General features: G+C 35.7%; 3 protein-coding genes across 3 annotated transcripts in view; 2 read left to right on the forward strand and 1 right to left on the reverse strand.

Annotated features, from left to right (window-relative positions):
* LOC106111435 (tyrosine-protein phosphatase CDC14 homolog) overlaps positions 1-7,941 on the forward strand; it is a 19,661-nt gene extending 11,720 nt beyond the window's left edge. The window contains exons 3-8 of the mRNA XM_013293528.1: positions 2,638-2,897; positions 3,500-3,709; positions 4,046-4,364; positions 5,216-5,354; positions 5,917-6,115; positions 6,527-7,941. Coding sequence (XP_013148982.1) covers positions 2,638-2,897; positions 3,500-3,709; positions 4,046-4,364; positions 5,216-5,354; positions 5,917-6,115; positions 6,527-7,507 — 2,108 coding nt within the window. The 3' untranslated portion in view covers positions 7,508-7,941. The remainder of the gene's footprint in view (positions 1-2,637; positions 2,898-3,499; positions 3,710-4,045; positions 4,365-5,215; positions 5,355-5,916; positions 6,116-6,526) is intronic.
* Positions 7,942-10,782: 2,841 nt separating this feature from the next.
* LOC106111353 (fibulin-1) lies at positions 10,783-26,080 on the reverse strand. Its single transcript, XM_013293395.1, has 25 exons — positions 25,857-26,080; positions 21,389-21,569; positions 20,563-20,641; positions 19,872-20,006; positions 19,207-19,405; positions 18,956-19,120; positions 18,642-18,851; positions 18,334-18,483; positions 18,085-18,190; positions 17,854-17,915; positions 17,651-17,779; positions 17,300-17,477; positions 16,616-17,169; positions 16,254-16,466; positions 16,026-16,142; positions 15,820-15,945; positions 15,091-15,267; positions 14,655-14,806; positions 14,407-14,499; positions 13,994-14,115; positions 13,487-13,638; positions 12,810-12,945; positions 12,057-12,177; positions 11,734-11,852; positions 10,783-11,351 (listed from the first exon to the last, which is right to left on the reverse strand). Exons 1-25 carry the CDS (start codon positions 25,921-25,923, stop codon positions 11,189-11,191), a joined length of 3,906 nt encoding a protein of 1,301 aa, XP_013148849.1. The 5' UTR covers positions 25,924-26,080; the 3' UTR covers positions 10,783-11,188.
* LOC106111352 (zinc finger CCCH domain-containing protein 13-like) overlaps positions 12,403-27,460 on the forward strand; it is a 42,815-nt gene continuing 27,757 nt past the window's right edge. The window contains exons 1-2 of the mRNA XM_013293393.1: positions 12,403-12,508; positions 21,407-21,519. The gene's annotated coding sequence lies outside the window, so the exon portion shown is untranslated. The remainder of the gene's footprint in view (positions 12,509-21,406; positions 21,520-27,460) is intronic.

Here is a 27,460-nt window from a genome sequence, read left to right on the forward strand (position 1 = left end):
TAGTAAATTTTAAGGTTATTCCAAATATTACCGTTACAGATAATTTTAACTTTAACGGTAACCGGCGATATGGTGCAACTCACCCTAAGTTTTTGTAAATGTTATTTTTAGTTGCCAAATTAGTACTTAAGTTTCAAATAGTCCAATAACATGCAAACGGGTTTATCAATGTGGCAATCAATTATTTTTATGGTTACGTTACGATTTTACGAACTTTATTGCGAAAAACTTTACGTCATATGTATCATAATATTGTATGATAAAACTTGTATTGAAATGCAAATATTTATCTTCACAGCGCATTAAGTTCTGTTACGTAGACTATTAACAAAAAACATGACTAGATATACCTAACTAAAGTAAAGATACAATTCCACTGTGAGAAAGTAGCCTATAATATGCCCGTCTACGCCAACTACCCTTCAGTGAAAGTCCGGTAAAAACCGCCCATCCGTTTCGGGGATTACCCAGAACAAACGCGGCTTGCGGACAGATGGACAAAATTTTTTTAAATGCGATTTTCATTATTAGAAACGCAAATACATTAACTTTCCGAAATATGGAATTTTTATTTTTGTTACAAACAGACTCTACAATTTTATTATATGTATAGCTTTTAGTTCCTATCTACATGTCGCTTTAGTGGAACTCCACCTTAATTCACTGACGAAAATTTAGCATAACGTGCCTACGTCACTACGTTACTGTAACGACTTACTTCTTTGACTTGCAAATGTAGAGTTAGCATTCATTATGTTTCTTAATATAGAGGTTAGCCTTTTCACGTTTTATTTAGGGTTTTGTTTACTTAAAATTGCTAGACTATACTCATTGAATTCTAATTCTAATACATAAATAAATAATATATGATCTGTGCTATGAACTATGAACTATAACTAAAGTGCTACTCTACATTTTCTAAGTTTTACTGTTATTTAACAATTTCCATATCTTCACCTAGCCGTGAAATGCGGTCTTATTAATGTCGGTTTTTATACCTTATTTAACAAGACTATCCAGTATACATACTGGATAGTCTTGTTGATGAGAGAAGAAAATGAAAGATGTGCGAAAAACAACAATAAGCGCCTTTACCACCACCGGCTGATAGAGTGATAGTAGTACCAAAATCCGATATTTCCTTCACATATTTTATACGTTGGAGTGTTATTTGAAAATTTGCAAGAATTCTGGGACAGGCCCTAAATAATATACACAAATGTTCAATTCCTACCTGTCTGATCACATAATGTGGTATACACTAGATAATGGATCCATAAAAACATCCGAAAGGCAACAAAATACTCTGTTTATGTCCTCAGGAAAATACTTTGTTGTGTATCGTAAAATAAAACTAGCAAGATTATCTATATTTTCCTCTAAAATGGGTTTATAAAATAGACATTCTAGCACTGAACAATAATTTGTGTATTGACTTTATTCCAAAAAAAAAGGAATGAAGGATGGTATGAAACAGATTCCACTTGAAGCGTCCCACATTATTTCAAATAACAATTTTATAAATCTTAAATCAACAATAATTTGGTACTTAATTCTCGAGCTGATAATCCTAATGATCCTTTCTTCCCAAATTAAAAAAATACTTAGGGCCAGTCCTACCAAATAGTAAATTGTCTGATAACAATCTGTTCCCTTATCTGAGAGTGGCGTCATTTTTAAGCTAACTGAGCCTCTATCAGCCAGTGGTGTGACAGGCCCTTCTATATCTGAACCAAAATTTATTATAGACGAGCATCAGAAGAGATTAGGATACGTTTATCTGGGCAGATCTTTTTTGTTATTTTGCATGCGTGCAGCCAGCGACAGATCCCATACTGCGCCTATTTTGGTATAGCTATTGTTGGACCAGTTCTGATGGTACACTTGTGTAAATACGGTACATTCTCTCTATGACTCATACAGAGGGTTTATCATGAACATTTGCGTGGTATTGCGCGAAATATCGAAAAAACGTGTGTTATTTGTCATACTTTACGCCAGGTAGAAACGCTGCATAAATCTAATATGCTGTATCGGTGTTGTTTATACGAATTTGTTGCCTTTTTGTGTACGCCTAGTTAAATTATCAATTGTTGAAGTTCACAATCGATCGGCGATACATTTAGAATTGTAATAAAGAGAATAATGTCTATTTAAATAAAAACTTTATTCCCTATGTGTCGAGATGAAATATCGTAGAAAAGAAAGCGTCAGAAGTTTTAGATTGATCACGTATATAGACTTTTTAAAAGAAACATCTTTCCAGACCGCATCTGTTATCTTGCCAAAAAGTTTATAAGAAAATCGGAATAGAAGAAAATAAGTAATAATATTCTATAATGTAGTTGAGATAGTGATGTCTATGTTAAGTATCGATAACGTTGTCGATAATATTATTCTATTTATATGTTATGTATTTGTTTAGTGGTATTATTATAATACATCAAACCAAGATTTTGTAAACATTTTTTTTGCAATTTCCCTTTCGAACTATGACACAGCTAAAGTCAAATACATAAAGTTTTTCATTTATTTTTTTAAATTATGTTCTAATATCCACCTATGGGCAATAACTATGTGGTTATAAATTATTCCTCCATGTTTATGAGTTCTGATTACACTATCTTTGTTTTCCAGACAGACTGTATTTTGCGACCCTGAAAACGGGCTATAAACCGAAACCCACTCGAAACAGTAAATACTTCCATATAGAAGATGAAATTGTCTACGAGAACTTTTACTTCGATTTTGGACCTTATCATTTATGCCATTTGTATCAATTTTGTAACAAGCTCAACGATGAATTGGAGAAGAACCCGAAGAAAAAGATTGTTTTCTATACTAGCAGTAATGAGACGTTACGACTTAATGCTGCTTACCTTATTGGGAGTTATCAGGTATGGTTAAATTTCTTTTTTAGTATGTATCTTGTTTATTAAATGTTTATACATATTAATTACTAGCTGTTCTCGTGTGACTTCATCTGCTGATCTGAATTATGAAAATTTTATTTTATTACTTACATTTGTCAAATTATCAATTGCAAATGTCAAAATGACATGACATGGTGACTAATCATGGCAACCTTGCTTTCTTGATATTGACAGCTTGTGTTTATGGTCCCCACGAGGATTTTTCCAATTAAAATTTAATAGCGTGAAAATATTATAGCCTAAAGCGTGTCGTAAGTGTAAGTCTTTTTTTATTAAAAAATTAATTATTTAAAACTGTCCTGTGATTGCTGACATTTTACGCCACAAAGTAGTGTGTGTTTACGCTTTATTATATTAGTACAGATTTCATGAAAAAAATATGCATCTGTGATTGACCATCTCGGGAAAATGTTTAAGAAAAACGAGTAATTCTTTGAGTTAAACTGATTTCTGTTAAACACATCCCTAAAAGATATTGTTACACCAGTTTTCTCAAGTGGAATGAGTGGAATGACAATATTTTTCTTTATATTGCAGCAATGTAAACCCATAGTTATAATTTTCAGATAATATACCTAGACGGTTGTCCCTCAACGGTTTATAAGCAGCTAACAGAAGGCAGTGAGTGGTCCTTGCTGAGTTTCCGAGACGCGTCAGGTGGTCCTCCACTGTTCGACATTTCACTACTCGATGTGCTGAGAGGTCTAAAACTGGCGCACGATGCCAGATTCTTTGACTTCCAACACTTTGATGCTGAACAGTATTTATACTATGAGGTATGATTAGTACTAAAGTATAGTACACTCAAGAGCACTGAATCCGGGTCACTTAAAAGCTCAAAACTTCTTAGTTTCTCTCTCTCTCACACACACACACACACAGAGGAAGAATTAATGAAAATAGTATCGTAGCCATTCAATAAAATAATGTTGTAAAAAAATGTCATGTTTTTTATTTTTGTACTAAAGCGTGGTCAGCAGTTGTTTTGATTAATGTAATTTTATATATACGAGATTTTAAAGTTTTATTGAGTGACCTGGATTCAATGCTCTTGAGTGTATACTCTTTTTAAATCCATAACAGTAACTAATATAAACATTAATTTATTCCAGAAAGTAGAAAATGGGGACTTAAACTGGATAATTCCTGAGAAAATGCTAGCGTTCTCTGGACCTAATCACCGGTCACGTTTAGAGCGAGGGTATCCCTTACACAGCCCAGAGCATTACCACCAGTACTTCCGTACCCATCACGTGACTACTATCGTCCGTCTTAACAAGAAGTCATATGATGCTAAACAATTCACAGCTCACGGCTTTGAACATAGGGAATTGTTCTTTGTAGATGGCTCTGTGCCGTCAGATCATATTGTCAATAGATTTATAAGGATCGCGGAGGCCGCTAAAGGTGCGGTGGCTGTGCATTGCAAAGGTAACTAAATTATTGACTAGCTATAGCTCGCGACTACCCGCGTAAAATTTATAAATGATGTCCTATGTTACTACTTATAACGTAGCTTTTTAATGGTGAAAGAATTGAAATCGTCCCAGTAGTTTATGAGTTATTTCAATACATACAAAAATACAAATTTTTCCTCTTTATAATTAGTATAGATAGATTTGTCTTCTAGAGGACAAATTCTAGTTCTCACATTTTTTTGACGAGGATGGGAAGTAAACTTGGTAGGGAATACCTTTAGTATGGGGAAATGTCTATTCTGTTGCAACTGTTGAAAGGTCATTTGACTACTTATGGCCAAATATTGAAACGATATTCAAATTTGTAATATCTTGTTTTAAACTCAAAATTCCCATAAAATTTTACGTCTGTAAAATTCTCGGCGGAGTTTTAATAAGTGTTTGAAATTATTTTTTAAAATTCTGCCTGAAAAAGGTTAGCCTTTGCTAGTGCTCTATGAAAAAGCTTTGATTTTTTAGTGATTTAACTTCCGACTTTATTATTTTTTATTATCATAAGGTGGTAAACGAGCAAGCGGCCACCCAAATCCGCCAAAATGGCTAAGCGACCACTGCCCGTAGACATTCGTAATAGCGGATGTGTTGCCTACCCTTGATCGACGGAGGAGGAGACGCACATAAAGAGAATTTTTCCCCTTCCTATACGTCTCCTGCACCATCAAATCCACGTTTCTTCCTTCTTCTAATAAGATTGTAATAAGAAACAAGAAAGGGTGGGAAGGAAAGGGGAATTCATGAACCATGAACCCTTTGATGTGATAATGTAACTTATATAAATTTATTTATCAGTATGTTTGTGTGTAGCTGGTCTGGGCCGCACGGGCACATTGATCGCGTGCTACATGATGAAGCACCATGGGTTCGCGTCGCGCGAGGCCATCGCCTGGCTGCGTCTCTGCCGACCCGGCTCCGTCATAGGACACCAGCAGTGGTTCCTAGACAAGTAAGTACTTTTCATTAAATTCTAACTTACAATCCATCATATTTTAGTAACAATATAAATGCGAAAGTTTAGATGGATGGATGTTAGAGTTTGTAGCTTAACTGCCGAACGGATTTCGATTAAATTTGGCAAAGATAATCTTTTTTTATTTCCACGTGGTTTGTCATAATAAAGCTAGTCATATAGAAATGTCTATAAACCCCGGAGCTATGTCAACATTCAAATGCACAAATGACAATGAAGGCTGTTGACATTGGATAACAATTACCCTTACCATGCCAACCTTGCTTCCTAGATATTGTCAGCTTGAAGTTTTTGTCTCTTTCCCGCATGAATTTTTTTCCAATTCATTTTAGTTATGCAACTAAACAGTTGAATTGACTGCGAAACAATCGACAATCGCCAGCAGTTGTGCTAAAGAGAAAAGGTGTCCAAATGAATATTGCATTTGTAATTTTCAATTTCTTGATAGATATGTCTACCTAGAATATAAATTGATGTTACCCTCTATCTAAGGGTGAGATATAGTATTAATGTTTTTTATTGTATATAATAATTCCAGTATCCAGCTGCGTATGCAGACGGAGGGCGAGGCGTACCGTCGCCGGCACAACATCTCCTCACTGCCGGTGTTCGCCCGCGGCGTGTACTGCGACCTGCCCCCCGAGCCCCCCGCACCCCCTGCGCCCGCCGCACCCACCGCACCCGCCGCACCCCCCGTCTCCCTGCAGACTATACTGCATAGCAACAAGAACGGCAAGGTAAATAAAATATGGGTTTCGCCTTAATTGTAAACTAGAGGTCGATCAAGAATTTTCCAACGCAGTGGAAATGTAGCCTATATTTCCATGTGTGTTAGGTAATTTATGACCAAAGTTCCGTCAAAGTGCAACCGTTTCGAAGATCGAGAATCACACAAACAGATAGAAATGTTAAAAAATGATCTTTATTATTTTGTCTTCCCCACTGTAAATAAATGTGACCTTGAAAAGTCTCTAAAACTAGCTGTTGTTCGCGACTATATCCGCGTGAAATTAAAAAAAAAATATGATTACTGCATTACTCACTAATAACGTAGCTCTATAATGGCGTAAGAATTTTTGAAAATGGCCCAGTAGTTTTTGAGTTACTTCAATACATACAAAAATACAAAGATTTATGTATCTTTTCAGATCGATAATGCTAACGTGTTAAATGCCAACGAAGCGGACACAGAGAATAATGTGACGTCAGTAATCGGCAAGTACAAGACCACGGCCACGCCGATGCTGCCCACGAAAACTGTCTTCGCCTCCAAAATGAACTATATGATGCCCACAAATAACATCCGTAACGCTAACAATACCAACCTCAAACCACAGCCCAGAGCTATCAATTCAACCCTAAAATCACACTACGCGGCAAAAACTTCAACCTTCCCCCCAACTAGAGGCTCCAATTCACAAGCCAGCAAACTAGTCGCCAGCGTCAAATCCTCCTTCACAGGCAAAAATAGCTTTCACGGACAAAGAGCTAACCTCGCAAGACCTACACTTAGCTATTCCCACGGTAGCCCTTTAAAAACATTTACAAGGAAAGCTGTCAGCGTCAGCAAAATGACGTCAAACGACACGTCAGTCATCAACACCCACAGTAACGTCACGTCACTGTCAGCTCTTACGGAAAACTGTCATCTTAACGGAAAAAATCGACTACCATCAGAACCGAATCTGAAAACTGTAAACCAAACGAAAACCGTAAACAACGTCACCGGTAGAAAGAAATTAATAATTCGATCTAATTCGAGCTCGAGAAAGAAATTACCGAAAAATCTACCTAAAAGCGGACTAGAAGCGGCACACGATCTGTCTTCCAGTGATACTAATATCACAAACATTTCCGCAGACTCTCTAGATACGCCATTCAGGTTTAGACGGAAAAGGGACAAATCTAGCAGCCCTGAACCTATGGACTGCATCTCCAATTCAGTCATCACTGATGACGTCACACCGGATAATTACGAAGAAACCAACAACTCCCAAGGGAATAAACTATATAAAATAAAAGCTTTGAGGAAAAAATGCCCCACTTTCGGTGTCAGTCTCCTAAAACAAGAAAGAGTTCAAACACGGTCGAGTACTGGCGCGAGTACTTCGACTGTCAAAAAGAAATGATTATCGTATGAAATAGATTTAATGGTTCCATGTCATAGATATTCTAATAGTATAGAGGCCACGCATAGCGCGGTATTAAATGTTGATAAATTTGTTTAGGCGCTTTCTAACTTATGCGGCTGTATAACTTTTTAAAATAACTTGGTAACATGTATGTCTAAACAAATTTTTTCGACATATTTGTACAGATAATATAAAATGACTACACAAAGTAATAGCCTAATTGAGCGAAAAATTTTACAAAGTACATTATTTTTGCGTTAGATCGATTTATTATCTAATATCGTATTATATTTTGACAGTTTATTGGCGTTTTAGAATAGGATTCATTTTTATTTACAAGACTTAAGGTATTCAAAATATTTATTTCAAGTCCCTCATATCTTACGATTGACTAATTTCTTTACATTTTTTTGAAAAAAAAAAAGTCAAGCAAGTTTTACTCGATATGGTTAAATATGGATTATTTTTTTTTCTTTCTTTGGCTACTCTATTATAGACACTCTATGGTTTAAAATAATTCTATGCATGTTTGTAAATAAAATTCTTATTTATATTTTGCACTTTTATATTTTATTTTATTATTAAATGAATTTATTATTGACATGGAAAATAGAGTACATATAATTTTTATTAATGTATTGTTTTTAATTATTTTATGTTTTATTTACTTGTTAAGTTAATATAGGTAGTAAGTTGATCATCGCATATAGAGATAAGAAATATTTTTTTTATAAATATCAATACTATGTGATTATTGAATGCCATTTTTCGTTAGCCTTTACAGAACTTGTTATTTCCGTATTCTACATAAGTGTAATTTTTGTTGTATATTATTTGCTTTGTTGAATTGTAGTTTTATATATCTATGGTAGGATTTTTGGTAGGATATAGAGAATACCATAGATGTTAGTAGCTTTTTTGAGCTTAACATGCGCACTGAGATACATTTTAATCAATTATCTATGTAGGTAAATATATAAATGTAATTGAAATATTAATGAATTTTCTGTCCGTTTAGCTTCAAGTATGAAGCGGGTAGCTATTGCTATCTCTTTCTGTCCTAAATGAATTTCTTAATACTTTTACTGGAAATCTTGCCCTTTCTTTGCTCAAGCAAATATCTCAGTGTACATGCAGTCAACTTTACCCACAGTCACAAATATGCTAGTTACACGCAATGGAATTTATTTGTTATCGTCTGAACTTGCCCTTAAGTTAGCTGTTATGGTCATACAGTCGTGGTCAAAATTATAAATGTTTTTAAAAATAACAGAAAGCTTAATCGCATTTTGGTAAACATAAGGATATAACGTTGTTTTATTTATCACTAGCTGTTGCTCGCGACTTCGCCCTCCTGAAATTAAAAAAATGTATCCTAGATCCACAGATAAATTACCTTTCTAATGGTGAAAAATTTTTTTAAAATCGTCCCAGTAGTTTTTGAGTTATTTCATTACATACAAAAATACAAATCTTACCTCTTTATAATAATAGTATAGATAAATGGATTTCTTATACAAAATACACATTTTGTCATGTCATTTGCTTCGAAAATGTATTATAACAGTTTTTATGTAGTTTTTTCCTGATTGATAATTTTGATCACGACTGTCCGACTGCCGTTGTACACTTTTTTACACGATTGTACTGTAAAGTTTCTATAGCGTTACGAATTTAGAAGATCATATCAGATTTATATGCATCTAAATATCTATGTACATATTGTTTCGATTCGAACATTGTTACATAAGACTGTTGTCTAAAACGTTTTTGATGAAGTAAACTATATTTATTAGAACTGTACTTAGAGTTGGCATATTTCTTTACCAGAACTCCACTGCATGACGTTTATGAAAAAAATTTCGGTGACTACTCTATTTTTTTAAACTCTATGGTCTAAATTCATATTGTCTTTGATTTGTTGGATAGAATGAAAGGCAAATGTTAGTGCAGTGGAATTCTGCTTTAATAAAGTATAATAATAAAACAGTAATTGACATTTGTGTTTTAGATATTGTTTAAATTATAGTAATTGCACAAAAATATTTCATTTATTTGTGCAAATTATTAGGCCTTAATAATCGTTTAATACTCGATGTAATACAGTTGTGTTTATTAGTTTAACTATAGCTAAATGTTGTCGATTATATTTTAAACGTGATAGTGTTAACAGGCCCTAAGTGGCAAGAGCCATTGTGACGTTTTAAATGTTGACTAGATTTTACAAGGTCTAAGGTTGAGAGTATACAGTTGGAATTTTTTACTGCAATGTTCTTTATGTTATCTTTTAAAAAAATCTGTTACAGTCTTTTTTTTGAGGCAAAAGTATTTTTAGTACCTTCAGTACTTTGGTTATATTTTGTAGGTTTAAATTTTTTAAAAACACAAAATTTTTATTAAACCCTATCAAGTTTCATTTTTTTGTTATTTTGTAGTGTAGAACATTGCGGTATTGTTTATATTTATTATGTTTTATTTTTACAATATATCTGTTTTAATTTATATTGTCGTATTTAGTTGTCTATTAGAAGATAGTCAGGCCGAAATATATAAAAAAAATTCTAATAGTTCACAAATCGAATAAAAAAAAGGATGTGCTAATATTTTACATGAGGAGGTGCAATTTTACTTTTATTGATATTATTTTTAATAGTTTCGAATTATTCTAACATTTTTCAAATGTAGTTTATTTTTTTTATTATAATTTTATATTGAAATATTAACGTGTTTACATCAATTTAACCGTTAACTAATGACAGGATGTTCGGGAAATATGTATATCTAAATGATATATGCTATGATACAGGATGATTTAAATTATATTTGCTAAGGAAATCTACAGTCTTCCGTTATCATGTAATTTCCGGACACTATAATGAAATGTTTTGATTTTTTATTTAAATATGGAATGCTTTTATTTTGGTATGATAAGGATTGTGAGACACCAGGGGACCAGAAAGAATTCATGGACGTTGTTTATATGCGTTGTGTAGAATTTTGTATTGATATTTTTTATTGTTGCGTTGTGATCAGAACAGCTAATTACTAATAAATTGCACTATTACATTTAAGTATGTGTAACCGGCGGAAACCGCTTGTGCTTAATAAAAAGATATATTCCAAATCTATTTGGTTTTTTTACATTTATTTAATAAACATAGTACAATATGCATGAATATTAGTGTCTGTAATCCCTTTGTTGGTTTGTCCATAGTTATTAATTTGGAATTAACTAACACCCTTGACAACAATCGGGGAATAAAAAACATTCATAATCATATAAATTTATTCCAACATCACAATAAATAAGTAGCACTTACAATTACGAAGTCTATTTCCTAATAACACCTATATAACTAAGTATTTAAAAAAAACTGTGAAAAGAACTACGAAATGGAAGTCATTAAATTTAGACATGTGACGTAAGCAAACCACTAAAATGTAATTTGAAAGTTTTTTTAATTACCAAATAGTTCATTGTTTCTTATAATATAGACATTGTGAAAATATAAATAGAGTTAGTGTTTATGTCAGATCTAGATATAATAAATCACTATCGTAGACCCTAAATTACCATCCAGAAGGTGTTTATGTCTATCTTGAGGGCGTTAGTGTCCACATAAAAGGCGTTAGTGTCTATCTATAAGGTACTCAAATATAGTTATCATAGAACTTGTCCTAGAACTCGTATTCAGAGACGATGACGACGAGTCTAGCAAGCGCGCTGCCTGCGAACTGTCCGCGCTGGTACAGCGACATGGCTAACTCCAGTTCGGCTACCTGCGGCCCGCCCAGCGCGCACAACAGCGACACCACACACACGTTGCCCGTCGGACGCATACTGGCAACACAAAGTAGAATATAGCGTCAGTGAAAGAGAGAAGATCCAATTGCTTCTTGCAAACTAGGGATACCAATACCAATGATAATTCAAATATATTCCGTGACTTTATACCATAAGGTGGCTAACTAGCAAGCGACTACCTGAAATATAGAAACCACCGCTACCCATAGACCATAGACATCCACCAATTGAAAGAGGAAGGGTTCAACAGAATAAGATTATTTCCCCTTCCCAATGCTTCTCCGCTTTCTTCTCACCAATTAGGAAATGGGGATGACATCTTAAGAAGTGACGTGACGTGATATTGCTAGTGACGTAAACTTCAATGTGCAAATTCTATCAAAGCTTATGTGTATGACAAGTAAGTACATTTACTTACTCGAAGCAGGAGAGGTCGGCAGACTTGACGCCGCTGGGCGCCTGCACATCCACCACTCGCATCTCAAAGCTCACCACAGAGTCGCGCCACGACGGCCCGTGCATCGTGAACAGATCCACCTGTATTACATTTATCGGTAATTAGAGAGAAATAGCGCGATTTCAAATCCAAGCCTTATGCAATAATAAGATAATTAAATGTAGAGAGAACTTTTTAAATACGAATGTTGGTTCCATAGATTAACGCGTTAAAATTCAAACTTCTTCCGTCATTTGCCGACGTCCATGCCTATAAGCTTCATACATAAATGGCGCTGTACTCACACTCCCCGCAGGCAGAAAGATGTTGGAGACGAATGTGATGAAGTTGTAGCTGATTGCGCTCGGCTGTCGGATACACGCCCAGTCCGTCACGGAGCACGAGCGCTGGATGCGCGTGCATTTACTGGCAAGACAGTCAATGGTAGATATAATTTTTTGCGTTTCTTCTCATTTACGAGAAAATAAAGCTAAACTTGAGTATTTTCCGTATTTTTTCCGTAATTTTCGAATTAAAAGGTGGCGTTTTTGTTTTTGAACCGAATAAAATAATTTAGTAGAATTTTATACTTTAGTTTGGTAACACTACGGCCCTGTGTTCTGTGTTGTCGATAGTCAGTTGTCAATTTGAAATTTTGATTACAGATGTTTTTTGTTTTGTGATCGTTTAATTTCTGTGATGTGAGTTTGTGTGAAGTTTAAAAGTTACGTGTATTTTACAACAAGTTAATATTTAAGTAAGTAAATGTCATACATTTTTATACTATTGTAGAAACATAGTGTAATACAATGTTGGATCTTAAGTCCTTTTCAGCTGATTCTCATCAAAGAATCTAATTAGTCGTTAACTAACCACTTATTATATTCTTTAATGACGACGAATTTTAGCTTAATGGCAGAAGATCTAGGATATACAGAGCAGAAACGCGGTAATTTAGTATCAAAAATAGAAACACTACACACTAGGTGTCAATGGTTAGTCGCAATATTTGTTTGTGATCAGAGTGAATTAGGTAGGCTGTGTTTGACTTGTCTCACTGTTTCGACTCTAGGCGGTATCCGGGCGGGCAGTCGATGTGATGGCAGTGGTATCCGCCGCGCGTGTTCTGACACACCATCCCCGCGTCACTCCCCCGCGCGCACTGCGCCTCCCCAGTCTCGCACTCGTCTATATCTGAAAACGATGATATAAATGAAAATTAGTAGTATCTTGGACAATCATATAAACATTATATCATAAAGTAACTTGAAAACCATCTAAATTCGTCGAAATAACAAAGCCATCGTTACTTCTAAACATCCGCAATTGCAGACGCGTTGCCTTCCTTTAAACCACGGAAAAGGAAACCCACCGAACTAGAAATTACCTCTGGCTTTTCGTCCCTTCTTTGTCATTTCTGCATCCCATTGTCATAATTTCCTAATATGGATAGGTTAGGAATAGAAAAGGGACTAAAATCAGACACGCACACTCAGATGAAACTCGGAATGGCTTTCACTTGACTCCTGTTTTCTGTGTGATCATGGTATCATATTATGGGTCTGTCCCAACACTGACTGATAGAGGTCGGGATACCTTAAAAATGACGTCACTGTCAGATAAGAGAATAAAATCCGGTATTTCCAGCACATATTTTACACGTTGGATTGTTATGACAATTTACAAAGGTAAAGGGTGTACAAAGTAGGTACAGGGTGTACAAAGTGCGGCCTACCTATGCAGCTGCGTGCGTCGTCGGACAGTCTGTATCCATGCGGGCAGCTGCAGCGGTAGGTGCCCGGCACGTTGACGCAGCGGCCGCCGCACAGCCGGCCGCGCACGCGTGAACTGCCCCACTCCGCGCACTCGTCCACGTCCACGCAAGTCCTGGCACATTACACTTGATTTTTTTTTACATAAAAAAACATAAGTAGATTCTCATATGTCTTTATTTCTTATGCTCTGGTAATTTAATAACATTTCCTTCACCATTCCAACTAAGGTCTAGGCTGGTGCTAGGATATGATTTACATTAGTCGAACGGCGGGATTCGAACCCACAACCACGCAATCGGAAATCCGTACCCCTAACCAATAAGCTATTAGCGCTTACTTATATGCATTTTGGCTAACTGCGACTGCTTTTTTTGAGATTCCAATATTCTAACTTCTATAAAGTCATTAGATGACTACCTTACTAGATTGTGCATCAGGCGAACACTATGTCCGTGGTGTAACAGTACCTGTTGTCGATGTGCAGACGATATCCTCGCTCACAGTAGCAGCGGTAGCCGCCCCACGCGTTGGCGCAGCCCTGCGCACACACGCCCGGAGACTCCGCGCATTCGTCTACGTCCACGCACACCTACACAACCGTAGTCCATAACTGTCATTGCTCGCGATTTCATCCCCGCAATTAAAAGTAATAGTCGATGTTACTCAATAATAACTTAGCTTTATAATGGTGAAAGAATTTTTCAAATTGGCCCAGTAGTTTTTGAGTTATTTCAATACATAAAAATACAAATCTTTCCTCTTATAATATTAATACAGAAGACTATCTACCGTAATCCAACAACGAAAATAATGTCCCGTAAATAATATCTCTTTAGGATTTAGATTCTCTCTTGACCTGTAAATATTGATTTTATATTACCTTATCATTTGTAGGCGCGTTGCGGAAGCCTTCGCCGCAAGAACAACGGTAGGATCCAATTGTGTTGATGCACTGGGCGTTGTAAGAGCATGGCTGAAAACATAAATAATTGTAAAGAAGCTGATTTGCATGGAATCTATCGTCAGAAGTATTTTTTAGTCACAAGACAAGGCATTTTCTGTTGTAATTATGTCTATTTTCATTCCCTTATCATCATGGAACGTTCTGGAATTATGAGTAATCCTTACATTGCCGTACGCGCACTCGTCGATATCTTCACATCGCTGCTGGCCCACCAGCCGGTGACCAGCGGGGCATTGGCAGGAGTACCCGCCGTAGAAGTTCTCACATCGCTGTTGAGGACCACACTCCGACACGTTGCGGGCGCATTCATCGATATCTGTTAAAAATATATGTTCACAAGACATGTAAATTGAAATCGATTCTATGATTCAGTCAAATTAACTCTTGTGATTCTATCTGAGTCTGTTAATGCCAAAACATAAATCAATATATTTAGGTGATGTTAGTTAAATCATACCTTTTTTAATGAATCTAAGGTCCTAAGTCTTATTTTATTTCTGCTCTATGTTGGGTCGACATCGAGGTATTTTCAACGCATTTCTCAGAAGACTCTAACTTTAGCCAGTCTTTTCGGCTGCACTCTAAGCAAGCTAAACTTACCGACGCAACGTTTGTCTGGTGTAAGCTTGTATCCCCAGGGGCATGACGTGAGTACGGAGCCAGAGGATGCCCGAGTGTAAGTGGGCCGCATCACCCTCGACCCGCGCTGTCCGAACTGTGCTCCTACTGTTATGACATTTGTGTCCGGGAGTACCGATGGTTCTCTCGGCGTTGGATCTTAAACACAAAAGACAAACTTATTCACAAATATTTGTGAGGACGAGCAAGAATATTATTAGTACAGGAACATGGAGTGGTGGGTTTTTTAGATAAAAATAAAAACACTGGATAAATATTTTATAGCTGTACAATAATGGAATGTGTCATATAAGAATTCTCGTGATGATTTTGCAAGGCCACATAAAATAGGCTACAGAGTGGATTTAATGACACTACTAAAAGTGGAAACGCTTTCGTATGCTCATTATTTGTTTGAGTGTTTCTCGAGCATGGCATTAAGTATTCTCTCTTTAGAGTTATGATTTCTATTTTCTTACTAATATTATTCTTACTAATATAAATGCGAAAGTTTACATGGATGGATGGATGTTTTTTAGAATTTGTAGCATAAACTTCTCAACGGGTCTCGATGAAATTTGGCATAGATGTAGAGTATAGTCTGGAAGATCACGAAGACTACTTACTCGCATATATTTTTCTTATTCCACGTCGACGGAGTAGCGGGCGAAAGCTAGTTTGAATTTGTATAAGACGGAATAAAAAACTTACAGTATGCAGGTGTGTCAGTTTCTCCCCTGCATCGCTTGCCGCACACACAGCGGTATCCACCGTCTGTGTTAACACAGTCCTCTTTCGGAGCACAGTTGGCTTTATTACTCGCACATTCATCAATATCTGTGAAAAAAATAAACCGTTTAATACATTCTATAGATGGCAGACGAAACACAGAGTACATTCAATACTTTTTAACTTACCAATACATTTTCCTATAGCAGGACTGAACGCATATCCAAAATCGCAAGACATCGGCGGAGCGTACCACGGAACACGTGGTCGCGGTGGCCGGGGAGCTTCTGTGCTGGTTGTAGTCACTGAAAATGAGCCACAGGTCAAAAATGCAGGAAAGACGGCAAAGAAGATACGTCAGAAGAATAACAAAAAGACGTAAAGAATATGACAAAAAGTCAAACATATAGTCGTACTTTCCGTAGTCGAAGTGGTAGTTCTAACCGTGGTCGGTTTGGGTGTTGTGGTGGTAGTCGTGGTAGTGGTGGATGTAGTAGTGATGACCACACACCAGCCGGTCGCGTCGCGTCTGAAGCCCGGCATGCATTCGCACGTGTAGCCGCCATGACTATTATGACACACCTCGAGACTGCTGCAGATGTGTTTGGCAGTTTCACATTCATTGATATCTAGAAGTAAATAAATAAATAGTTATTTTATCTAAACGCAAAAAAACAAATCTGACCATAAGTATTAGCGTGTCAATCTTATTTACAAAAATAAAATAAGAAACAAAACACTCTGTGACCGTGATAGAATGTTTTCAAATAGAACTCACCAACACACTCTCCACTGGGGCTCTTTTCAAAACCATTCAAACAATGTAAATTTTCAAGACTAAAGTCTGGTTGGTCTGGCTTGTACGTTCCTATAACGTTTGTCCATTTGTCCTTCGGTAAATCATTAGTGTTCAATCCGTAACTGCCGTCTGGTTCTTTCTCTTTCTCGATAGTATCTACATTTGTGGGTGCTGGCACAGTAACTTCAACAGGAGTGCTGGGTACTTCTGGTCTTCTCGGTCTGAACTCTGGTCTTCTATGTTCGGGACGGTCTGGTATAGTGTAAGGATTTCGTCTTGTTGTAGGAATAAGATGTCTAGGATAGTATGGGTTGTAACCAGGCCAAGGCCGTACTCTAGTGGTGCGGGCTGTTGTAGTGGTACTGGTTGTTGCAGGCGTTGTTGTTGTAGAAGTCGTTGAAGTGGTTGTTGGTCTTGGAGTGGTTGTTGAAGTAGTGGTTGTTGTAGTGGTGGTTGTTGATGTGGTCGTAGTGGGTTTTGATACGGGCAGACTTGGTTCAGGAATTTTGTCTACATTCGTTGTGTTATCTTCTCTGTAATATTGAATATTTGTTAGTGAACCTAACATTGTCATAATAGGCAATTTAGCAAAACTAAAAGAAAGAATGTAAATTCTGCTTATAATTGGCATAGCAATATTTTAAGTTCGTGAGATATACTAACTCAGAGTCATAGTACTCGTAGTCATAGGCGGCGGGCGGTGCGAGTGTTGTGGTACTGGTGGTAGACCTGGTTGTAGACGTAGTGGCAGCTCTGCGCGTGCACGTGAATGACCCCAGCACATTGAGACAGTGCAAGCCTCCTTGACAGTTGTCCAGCTTCAACGCGCACTCGTCGATATCTGACGAAGATACGATATATTGAAGAAAAGTATACAGAAAAGGAATATCAGATATATAAAGAACTTATCTATATATTAGTATTTGAAGTCACTTTATACATCCGCGAATTGTCAATGAATAAATTGAGCATTACAAAATAAAAATTAGGAATTTCTGAAGGACCATCACTTACCAACACAAGATCCGGAAGAAGAGTCGAGTTCGAAGCCATTCTTGCAACGGCACTCGTGGCCACCGAACGTGTTGATACAGTTTTGGAAATGATCGCATAAATGTGAGCCTTCGCGGCATTCGTCGATATCTGCAACATAAACCAGTTAATTATCATTCATGTTCCTAATTATGGTTGGTTAGTAAGAATGAAGTTTCAACCACCTTCACAAATTTTTCCACCCGGTCGTTGTCGTGTCCCTTCTTGGCATGTCTTCCTCGTTAACCTGTTTAAAGTATAACAATTTACTTTTTGTTACGTAAGTCAATTAAGATTGTTTGATCTCTTTCTTCTCAAGTTACTGAATCACGATTCTTTACATTTTAGCTTTCACGAAAACGAAAGTCCAAATGTTGAGATTTGCTCATGAAAATAAATTTTAAAATATAACTTACTGAGGCAGCGTGCTGATCTTGGACTTGCAGTTGTAGGCACCTGGCAGGTTTACACACACCTCACTGCGTCGGCACACCTCTGAACTTTCTTCGCATTCGTCGATATCTGAAGATTAAAATCAATCACTAATAAGAAAGTCAATTCTTTGCACAGACCGTAGTGCCTTGTATTTCTAGAGCTATGTCATTCATAGAGTAAGTTCTACAATTGTATGGAATGTTAGATTCATTTGTCATGAGTCCAGGTACCTTCGCATATCCCAGTAACAGCGTTGACTTTAAACCCAGGAGCGCAGCGCTTGGAGACGTGGTCCTGGCAGAAGTAGTTGCCGTGCGTGTTGATACAATGCTGGGAAAGACGCTGACAGTCGTCCAATCGCTCCTCGCATTCATCTATGTCTGAACAAGCAATTAAAATGTTAATGGATCTATATAAGCTTAAATTGTAAGAAGACCATGGTGTAAGCGGCTTGATAGAATTACCATTAAATATGAAGTTGAATTACTTGTATGAATATTGTACCATCGAAGGTACATTCGAAAAGAATATGGCTTACCAAGACACTCATCATCAGGTCCAGCCCTAAAGCCAGGTGGACATATATCATTCTTCACGGTAGGTGTTGTTGCGGCTACTTCTGTGGTGTGTCCAGGTATGGCCTCTTCAAATGGCTTGCCCGCCTTCCCCGCGCATTTATACCCGCCGATTGTGTTCTCACACAAATACTTCGGGCATGGCGGCCGAGGTAGTTGACATTCATTTATGTCTAAAATAAAACTTGGATCAAAAAACTAGTTGGTTTCTACAATTTAAATCAGTTCCTTATGAAACTTCTAGATTCATTAACACTGTTGATCTTCCTTTTCTTACCATCACAGACTTGGTTGAGCAGGTTTCGCTTGAAGCCGGGCGGGCAACTGAGGCTGACGTCACGCTTTTTGATCGGCACGCACTTGTAAGAGCCCTCAGTGTTATGACACACCGTGTCCTCCTCGGTACACAAGTCCTCCGTCAGCTCACCGCATTCGTTTATATCTAGAAATGTTTTATTGTATTTATTAACGCATTGGACCAATTTTGGTATGTTTCTATATCCTACTTACTCGTAAGTTCGCTTTTACCTTTGCATGTCTTATTGTCCGCTTCCAATCTAAATCCTTTGCGACATGCGCATTTGACCTTTCCATCGCCATCTTTACAGATATGTTGACAGGAATCTTTCTTGCACTTCTCTTTCTTTTCTTCTTTCTTTCTCTCTGTTGTTGTTTCTATCTTTTTTTCCGTTGTAGTCGTTTCTGTTGTAGTTTGTTGTGCAGCTTCCTGTATTATTTAAAATGTTATTACTTTCATAGATAAGTGAGATATATTAGAAACAGTATATTTTAAAAACAAAACTTGTATATTTTTAAAAGTTAAAAAAGGTAAACGCGTGTGGCCGTATTAAGCCGGCTATTCACGGATAATCCCGACGGGATACGGTTTCGGTGAACTTTCCTAACGGGGCGGTTCTAAATCTATTTCAACATCAGGGATTAAGTTTCGTATCTCATTCCTTTAAGTGACTCAAGAAAGTTGACGTCAAAGTCGTTTAGCGGATATTTTGTCTGGATAAAAATAATACCTGTGTAGATCAATGAACTTTAGATAAGTTTACTTAAGTAACAAATTATTAACTTAAACTTTACAGGTTAATATACTCTGTATTGTAATCTAAGATATTAAGGACATTATGTAAATATTGTATAGAAAAAAAATCACAACTGGAACTGGGCAAGGCGATACTTACTAAACAGCATTTATGGAAGGCGTTTTTCCTTAGTGTTGTTTGAGGGCTCATTCCCTCTTCCGCAGCACTCCCGCATGCATCAATACCCTGAGATTCTCCCGACCATCGACCAAAGGAACATTCATCGCAACATGTCTACAACAATAAAAAGTATTAATTACAAATATACAATTAACTATTATTAACGACTAACTTTCGCACACGACTCCGTTGGCGCGAGATTAAAAAAAAAACAAAACAGTAGCCTATGTGTTCTTCCAGATTATCCTCTACATCTATACCAAATATAATCGATATCTGTTCAGCAGTTTTGGCAACAAACATCCATCCATCTATCTAAACTTTCGCATTTATAATCTTAGTATGAAGCATGATTAACGTGTACTTCGGTGCACGTATCGATTAGTTTTAGAGCCCTATGAGGTCCTTCAGGATGAGGGGATTAACTATATTCGGTTTCTCATCGCACCGGGAACAAAGACCTCGACGGATCTAAAACTAGTGCCTAGACCAAAGTACACATGAGTTGAGCTGTGATATTCGTTATTTTAGATACTCTTGCATCTCTTTAGAGTTAAGAAAGTACAGTCAAAGTCTTTTTACTTGTTAATTTTGATGAAATATCTTAACTAAGAATACTTCATTATTGCTCTTATGATGACAGTTCTTGTTTATGTTACAATTGCCTTACCTTTCCAATATCAGTTTTGGGCAGACCGCATTGTTTCTTTCTTGACAATTTAATCCCAATAGCGCAATCGTCCTTCTCTCTAAAAAAAATTATTAAATATTTTTAAAGGCGAGTTCATTTTCAAATAAAAAAATATAATGGCAGTGTAATATTTTTAAACTAAACTTTAGTCATTGAGATGCCAAAGAAAGAGATTAACAAGAACTAACTTCGCGGTTTAAAAGTTGCACCTAATTAAATTTTAAAACGCTTATTTCTCAAATCGGAGTTCAACAAAAGGGCCACAAAAACGGGGGTAAAGTTAAAAAAAGGCAAAATACCAATTAAAGTTGAAGGATTTTTTAAACTAATTAATTAAGTTATTTTTTTACATTTCTAATTGCACTAGTCTGTAACTTTTTTTTTAATTCTTAGCATCATTTACTTGAAAGTAAATTGACAGATTAGCCAGAGGCATATTTCTACAGGTGGGTACTGACCAAGGTTACGGGCTGTAATGTAATGTGTTACACAACGATCTTTTATGCAGTTTGTGCAAAGAATTTACAGCTGACAGTGCTACGATACTCCCCGTAGCTAAGTTAGTACCTTTTCTTAAAACCGAAATTTTATTTTAGAGGATAGAAGACGTAGATAGGAAATTGATTTACCCTTTAAACTATCGCATAACTGTTTATTCGCGATTTGATTCCAATTAGATTTTATAGAGATGCGCACACTACTGCATTTTTAATTGTGCAAAATGAATGGGCTGCGAAATAATCGACAATCGCACAACAGTTGTGCGATAGTTTAGTCAAAGTAAAAAAAATGCTTATAAACTCACATGAAATGTTGTTCACAGCAATCCTTGGCGGCTTTCAAGCAAGCTTCTGTTAACTCTGGCTCCACGTCATCAGGGGTAGACACTCCGGAGCATGCTTTGGATGATGTCATCGGCACCGCCTCGTATTGACCGTGAGTGCAACATGTCTCTGTTAATTCTAATGTTTCTTCCGATGATAGACCTGTTAAATAACATTATTAAAATTGTTAAAAATAGCTGTTAATCGTAACTTCTCCCGCCTGAAATTAAAAAGTAAGTAACATCGCCTATGTTACTCACTGATATAGCTTTTTAACGATGAAAGATTTTTTGTAATCGGCCCATTCGTTTTTGAGTAATTCCAATACATACAAAATTACAAATCTTTCCTCTTTACAATAGTACTATAGGAAACAAAAGCCTTAATTGATTGCATGAAATAAGTATGTAAAAACTTTTTAAATAAATGGGCCAAGTAGTATTTTAAATGAAGTATTTTCTGTCCAACTTGTTGATTCATTAAAATGTTCAACCGAGCACGATACAGTTCTTGAATTAAACGTCAATTAATTTGATAAAAAGGTTGATTTTTATTTTTAAAACGCGAAACTCAACAGTCAGCAATATAATTTAAATTAAAGGGATTTTCAAATTCATCTATGTTTAGGGTAAACGGTGTAAATATTTACCAATTCACAATTGCTATACTAGAGTTTACTTGAATAGAAAACGTCTCCTTTGCTATACTTTTTCGTTCTACCCACAGTGTTAAAATTATGGCAATACGTTGTACCGTTTTATTAGTATTGTTAGGAACAAAGTTAGTACCGTGCTATAGAATTGGCGCAACTCTAGATTATCAGCATAAACGTCACGTCCCTAGCTGACAGCTGTCAATGTCACTAGAAGTATGGATAGATTGGCGCGCAACCTGGGTCTGGACGAGAAGTGTTGCTCTGAGTTTAAAGCGACAGTATCAATTAAATAAGTTGTCTAAAAGTTTAAATTAAGTTTTTATGTAAGTTTTTGTATGGGAAATTTCAAGCGTAGCCCTGATTAGAAACACCATGAAACCTCGTCAGTATAATGTATGTGGTTGATTTTATTTCACCACCATACATAACACACAAAACTAATCTACAATACGGAATAATGTTTTCTGCTAAATTTAAAAATAATTAAATCGTTATAATTTGGCCATTATAACGGTGTATATAATGCTTAGATGCAAAAAATTAAAGACAGGTACATGAGTTTTCTTTATCCAACTGAAAATAGGTTATATTTTCGCAGAGGTATAACATTTATGTCCCTTAATTTGTAGCATCCTGTAGATTAATAATTTATTTAGGTGTTCAAATGAAAAAACTGTTTAAAGAAGTACTTGTCAGTTCATACATTTACTAGTAGCATTGCAAATTGTGTCACCAACGTCTCATTAAAACCTCAACTTCCGTTTGTTCCGTACACAGGTTACATTCGAAGTCACTCGATAATCTCGTTGACCTATGCCCTAATGATGCACAAAGCAAAAACATCGATACTACAAACGTATCTTCTAGAATATGACCAGAAATATTTCTTTTAATTGAGTTTTCACTGAATAATATCACACACAAAAAAAAACATTTCATTAACTAAAAGTTAGATTACCATATTATTTAATTTGGAAATTGTTTTTGTTAATTTTATAATTAAGGCGCTGTTTCCGTGCGGTTTTATCGCTATGAAATTATGGTATAAAAGCTTTATTGTATTGTTCACATTTATCAAATTCTCAATTTCAAATGTCAACATTACCGTTACCGTAATAATCTTGCGTCCTTAATGTTGGCAGCTTCTAGTTTATGGTCCCTTTCCCACACGTAAGTTCTTTTCCAATGTATTTACCCCCATAAGTTTAATAGCGTGAAAATATATAGCATAAAGCGTGTAAGTGTATGGCTTTTTATTAAAGAAATATATTATTCAAAAATATGCTGTGATTGCTGACATCTTAGGCAACAAAGTAGTGTGTGTTTACGCTTCATTAGACTAGCATATAGAAAATATAGAATAGAAGTATAGATTGAGTTAAAATACAGAACAGTATATTTATCTCACTTCCTCTTGTTTAAATTTCAAATTACTCCATCTCTATCATTCGGTGTAAGTGTTATAAATTAAGATTAAGTTATAATTTTTTTATTCTACTTAATTTCTTACAATTCTGAATTACATTTAAGGCATTGTTTATTGTACAAGCGCACCCTTAAAGGTGAACTAACTACTTATGATCGAAAATTGTTTGTTCGTATCTGTAATTGGGACTTCGTTTCGCACTAATTACTCAAAATAGCTATTGTATAGTTTGACAACTTGTTTTCTGAAAATACGTTATTTTAAGGTATTGTTGTGTAAGACACGATAGTATAATAATATAGTACCCTTCATTATATCTCTTTCAGTGACATTTTCAGACAGACTAGTAGTCTATATTAAAGAGAAGATTTATAATTTTGTATGTATTGAAATAACTCAAAAACTACTTGACCGATTTTAAAAATTCTTTCACCAATAAAAAGCTACGTTATCACTGAATAATGTAGGCTGTATTTATTACTTTTTTTTAAATCCACGGGAACGAAATCACAAGTAAGAGCCAGTATTTAATATAAATATTTTTTGTATTATAATCAATGTAACCAAACAGTTGCAATTTCATAATTTTCCTCATTTTTAACGTCCGGTCTTAGAATGTATTTATCTATTTTCATTTTAATGTTGGTCTACAAACTTACATTGTTAGCTTTTTGAATATAGTAGTTTATTCATGAGCGTCTATTACGAGATAACGGGTATTTCTGTGAATTGCATGCACAAACATACTTAGTTCTGATATTTATAGTCATAAATGATATCTACTAAGAATTAACTCAGCTAAAATAATAAACACATTTCAGTTAACCGATAACTCGCTGATGAATCTATAATGAGATAAAAGTCAAAGGGCGAAATCAGATATGAAGCTACTAAAGCTAAGAAATTTCTTCTTTTATGATTGATGAATTGATGTTTTTACTTCCTTGATATCTTTAATGCTTTAAAAAGAGTAATATTTTAAAGACATTTGTACAGATATTTTAATATTATGCTCGATTTACACAGTGCCGGTTCTATCTCTTCCTTGGCGAGATTTCTACAGCGCCTCCTTTTTACCCTAACTACAAGATTAAGACTTACATTAGAAGAAGTTTGAAAGTAGGCCACTGGTGGAGAAATTGAGAAGCAAAAGATGAGCGTGGTATGGACATGTTATGCGACGGGACGATGGGGACATAAACCAGAAAGTGTGATGGCTACAAAGGTAGATGAAGACCGAAGAAAGTATGGGTGGATTGTGTGAAAGAGGATATGCTTAAGAAGGGAGTGGATTCAGATATGACGGCTGGTAGAGATGTATGGAAGAGCAGCAAATACTGTGCCGACCCTCCGTAAGGGATAAGGGCTAGTGGATGATGACAAGATTAAGAATAATTCGCAGACCTGTCATTTCTGTCGGGCGCCCTGGGCTCAGTGATCGAACCCATACTGTGTTTACATTTTTCCAGTTGCAATCCAGTACTGATTTCGATCGCTGGACTGGGATAATATAAACGGGTCATTATCGTTTACAATAATTTCGTCAATGATGTTTTACCTTCAGACATAGTTTGTATAGGTACGTAAAATGTTAACAAAAAGGGGGCTAAGTATTTTGTATTATTAATTATGAACCTCAGCGAGCTCAACTTAAGCTCACTTAATTAAACTTGTTTTCGCGTCTTCATTGTTCCTAACCTCACCTTGAATTATAAAGGTCTATTTGCGTGGCCGGGTCTACGGGCGCTGTGTCCAAAGCCCGCATGCATGCATAATTTCAATCAACTCTATTTCGCACATGAAAACTAGGATGAATCACTGATGAGAACAGGACGTCTCACTTTTAATTGCTAAATCTTCCATAGATTAAGAGGTTTTCTAGTACTTTACATCCTGATAGAATAAATCTGTTCACATATTGACTTTTTAAAGATAAAATCAGTACGAATTACATACATAATACAACTATGGTTAATATATGCTACATTAAAATATTGGAACAAGTTGCCGGTGTCAGTTGTAAGAACGGGATAAGCATTAGCTAAGCTTGCGTGTATCGTATTTAACTGATCATAGCACTTTGTATCCAGAAAGGGAATTCTTTGATCGTTCTGTCAAAATACAATTAATACAAAATTTTATATTTCAACGCAATTGTACAAGAAAAGTATGTGTTTGCAGGAAAACTATTTGTAAACGCACTTGTTGAAAATATACCAATTTGCATATCAATAAATAATATGTTTTACGAAGATGTTTCATACATTTTATTAACTGCCCGGCCTTCGTATCACAGATGTACATATTTGAACAAATGTGTAAACTATTTCAATCGATGTTAACAAATAGAAAATTCTTAAACACTTACCTTCGACTAAATTTCTCGAAATCAAACACAACACAGTTACTAATAATTTCATTTTAATTAAAAACATTTTTAAATAACACTAAAATTAATCACTGGTTCACTGTCATGTTAGAAAGTTTTACGTTTTCTGTGCCACGACGAATTTAAAAAGTTTTAAAAATGGCGGGAATAAAAGAAGACGCGGGCTCGCGTGCGGTGGCTTACTAGTAAATGATAAACGGGTCACAGAAGCTATACTTGATAAGTTTTCTGCGCAAGTCGCTACTATTGCAGGTCATAGTTCAGTATTAGGAAAACCTATATCAAAAACAAGTAGATTACTTCGTTTTAGGTATTTTGAGCACTAGATTTAATACTATGTTTTTGTATTATTTTATGGCCTTTTTGTCAAGATATTTTTTTTTTCTTGACTTTCACACTTAAGTGTATTTAGCCACTGACAACAAAGATAAATTTAGGGAGACGAAATTTGTTTGTTTTAATTTTTTTATTTTGATTTTAATATTACTTGTGAGTTATTCTATTATTTTATACGGTGTTAGTAATTTATTTTACTCTAGAACTGGTAATAAAATGGGTCAGCTTTTTCCATAGAACTGCAAGTCGAGTACAAATCGCAAATGAAGAGGTTGCGTGAATTCATTTCAAGGCGATTTTGCGGCGAACATTCTTTAGATATGGTGTGAATGGCCCTTAAGAAAACATGTTGGTTAGGTAATAACATTAATAAATTGGTGACCCACTGCACATTATTGTTGTACTTGGACTGGGTTTGTCTCATATATTTCGTATTAAAAGAAAAATTAATCTCTAATGCGAATTAGATGTAATATAAGGAAAAAAACTGACTTCATCTTGCACCAATTTTATAAGCAGTGTAAAATTTAAAATCCTATTTAGAGATAGATGCAACGGTATATATCGACGGTGGATATTGTCTTTGATAAAACTTGCGTAATTCATCATTCATTGTCGTTGATATTATGTCGAAATATACTTTCTCTAAAGATGTTCCCGTGATTATCGTGAATAGACAATTGAGTTAAGGAAATGTGATTTAACATGCGGATGTGTGGCAACATCGTACGTGGAACATATCGATGTTACCGTGGGTTTTCACTGCAAGAAGTGAACAAAAGATATTGCTATCTTTGTTTTTAAAAAGATTGAGAGCTATAAAAAAAATATGTAGTTATATTTTATACTAGATTGGAAGTATACCGTTAAAACTTACTTTTCAGAAATAACTTTAACTACAATTAGTTACTCTGCAAATCATCATCAACTTGCCTTTATCCTTTATGGAGGGTAGGCACAGTATGCGCTGCTCTTCCATACATCTCTATCAGCCGTCATATCTGAATCCACTCCTTTCTTAAGCGCAACCTCTTTCACACAATCCATCCATACTTTCTTCGGCCTTCCTCTTCCTTTGTAGCCATCCACAGTCATTCTTCGCACTTTCTGGTTTATTTCCCCATCGTCTCGTCACATAACAAGTCCAATTAGTTACTCTGCAAATATGTAAAGGAATCTTATTTCAATTGTGTTAAAATGAATATCAGCTCAAGGGTGGATTCGGCTTTGGTGCCGGGGGGGGGGGG

The sequence above is a fragment of the Papilio polytes genome, unplaced genomic scaffold (assembly GCF_000836215.1).
Source record: "Papilio polytes unplaced genomic scaffold, Ppol_1.0 DF824169.1, whole genome shotgun sequence".
Lineage (NCBI taxonomy): Eukaryota > Metazoa > Arthropoda > Insecta > Lepidoptera > Papilionidae > Papilio > Papilio polytes.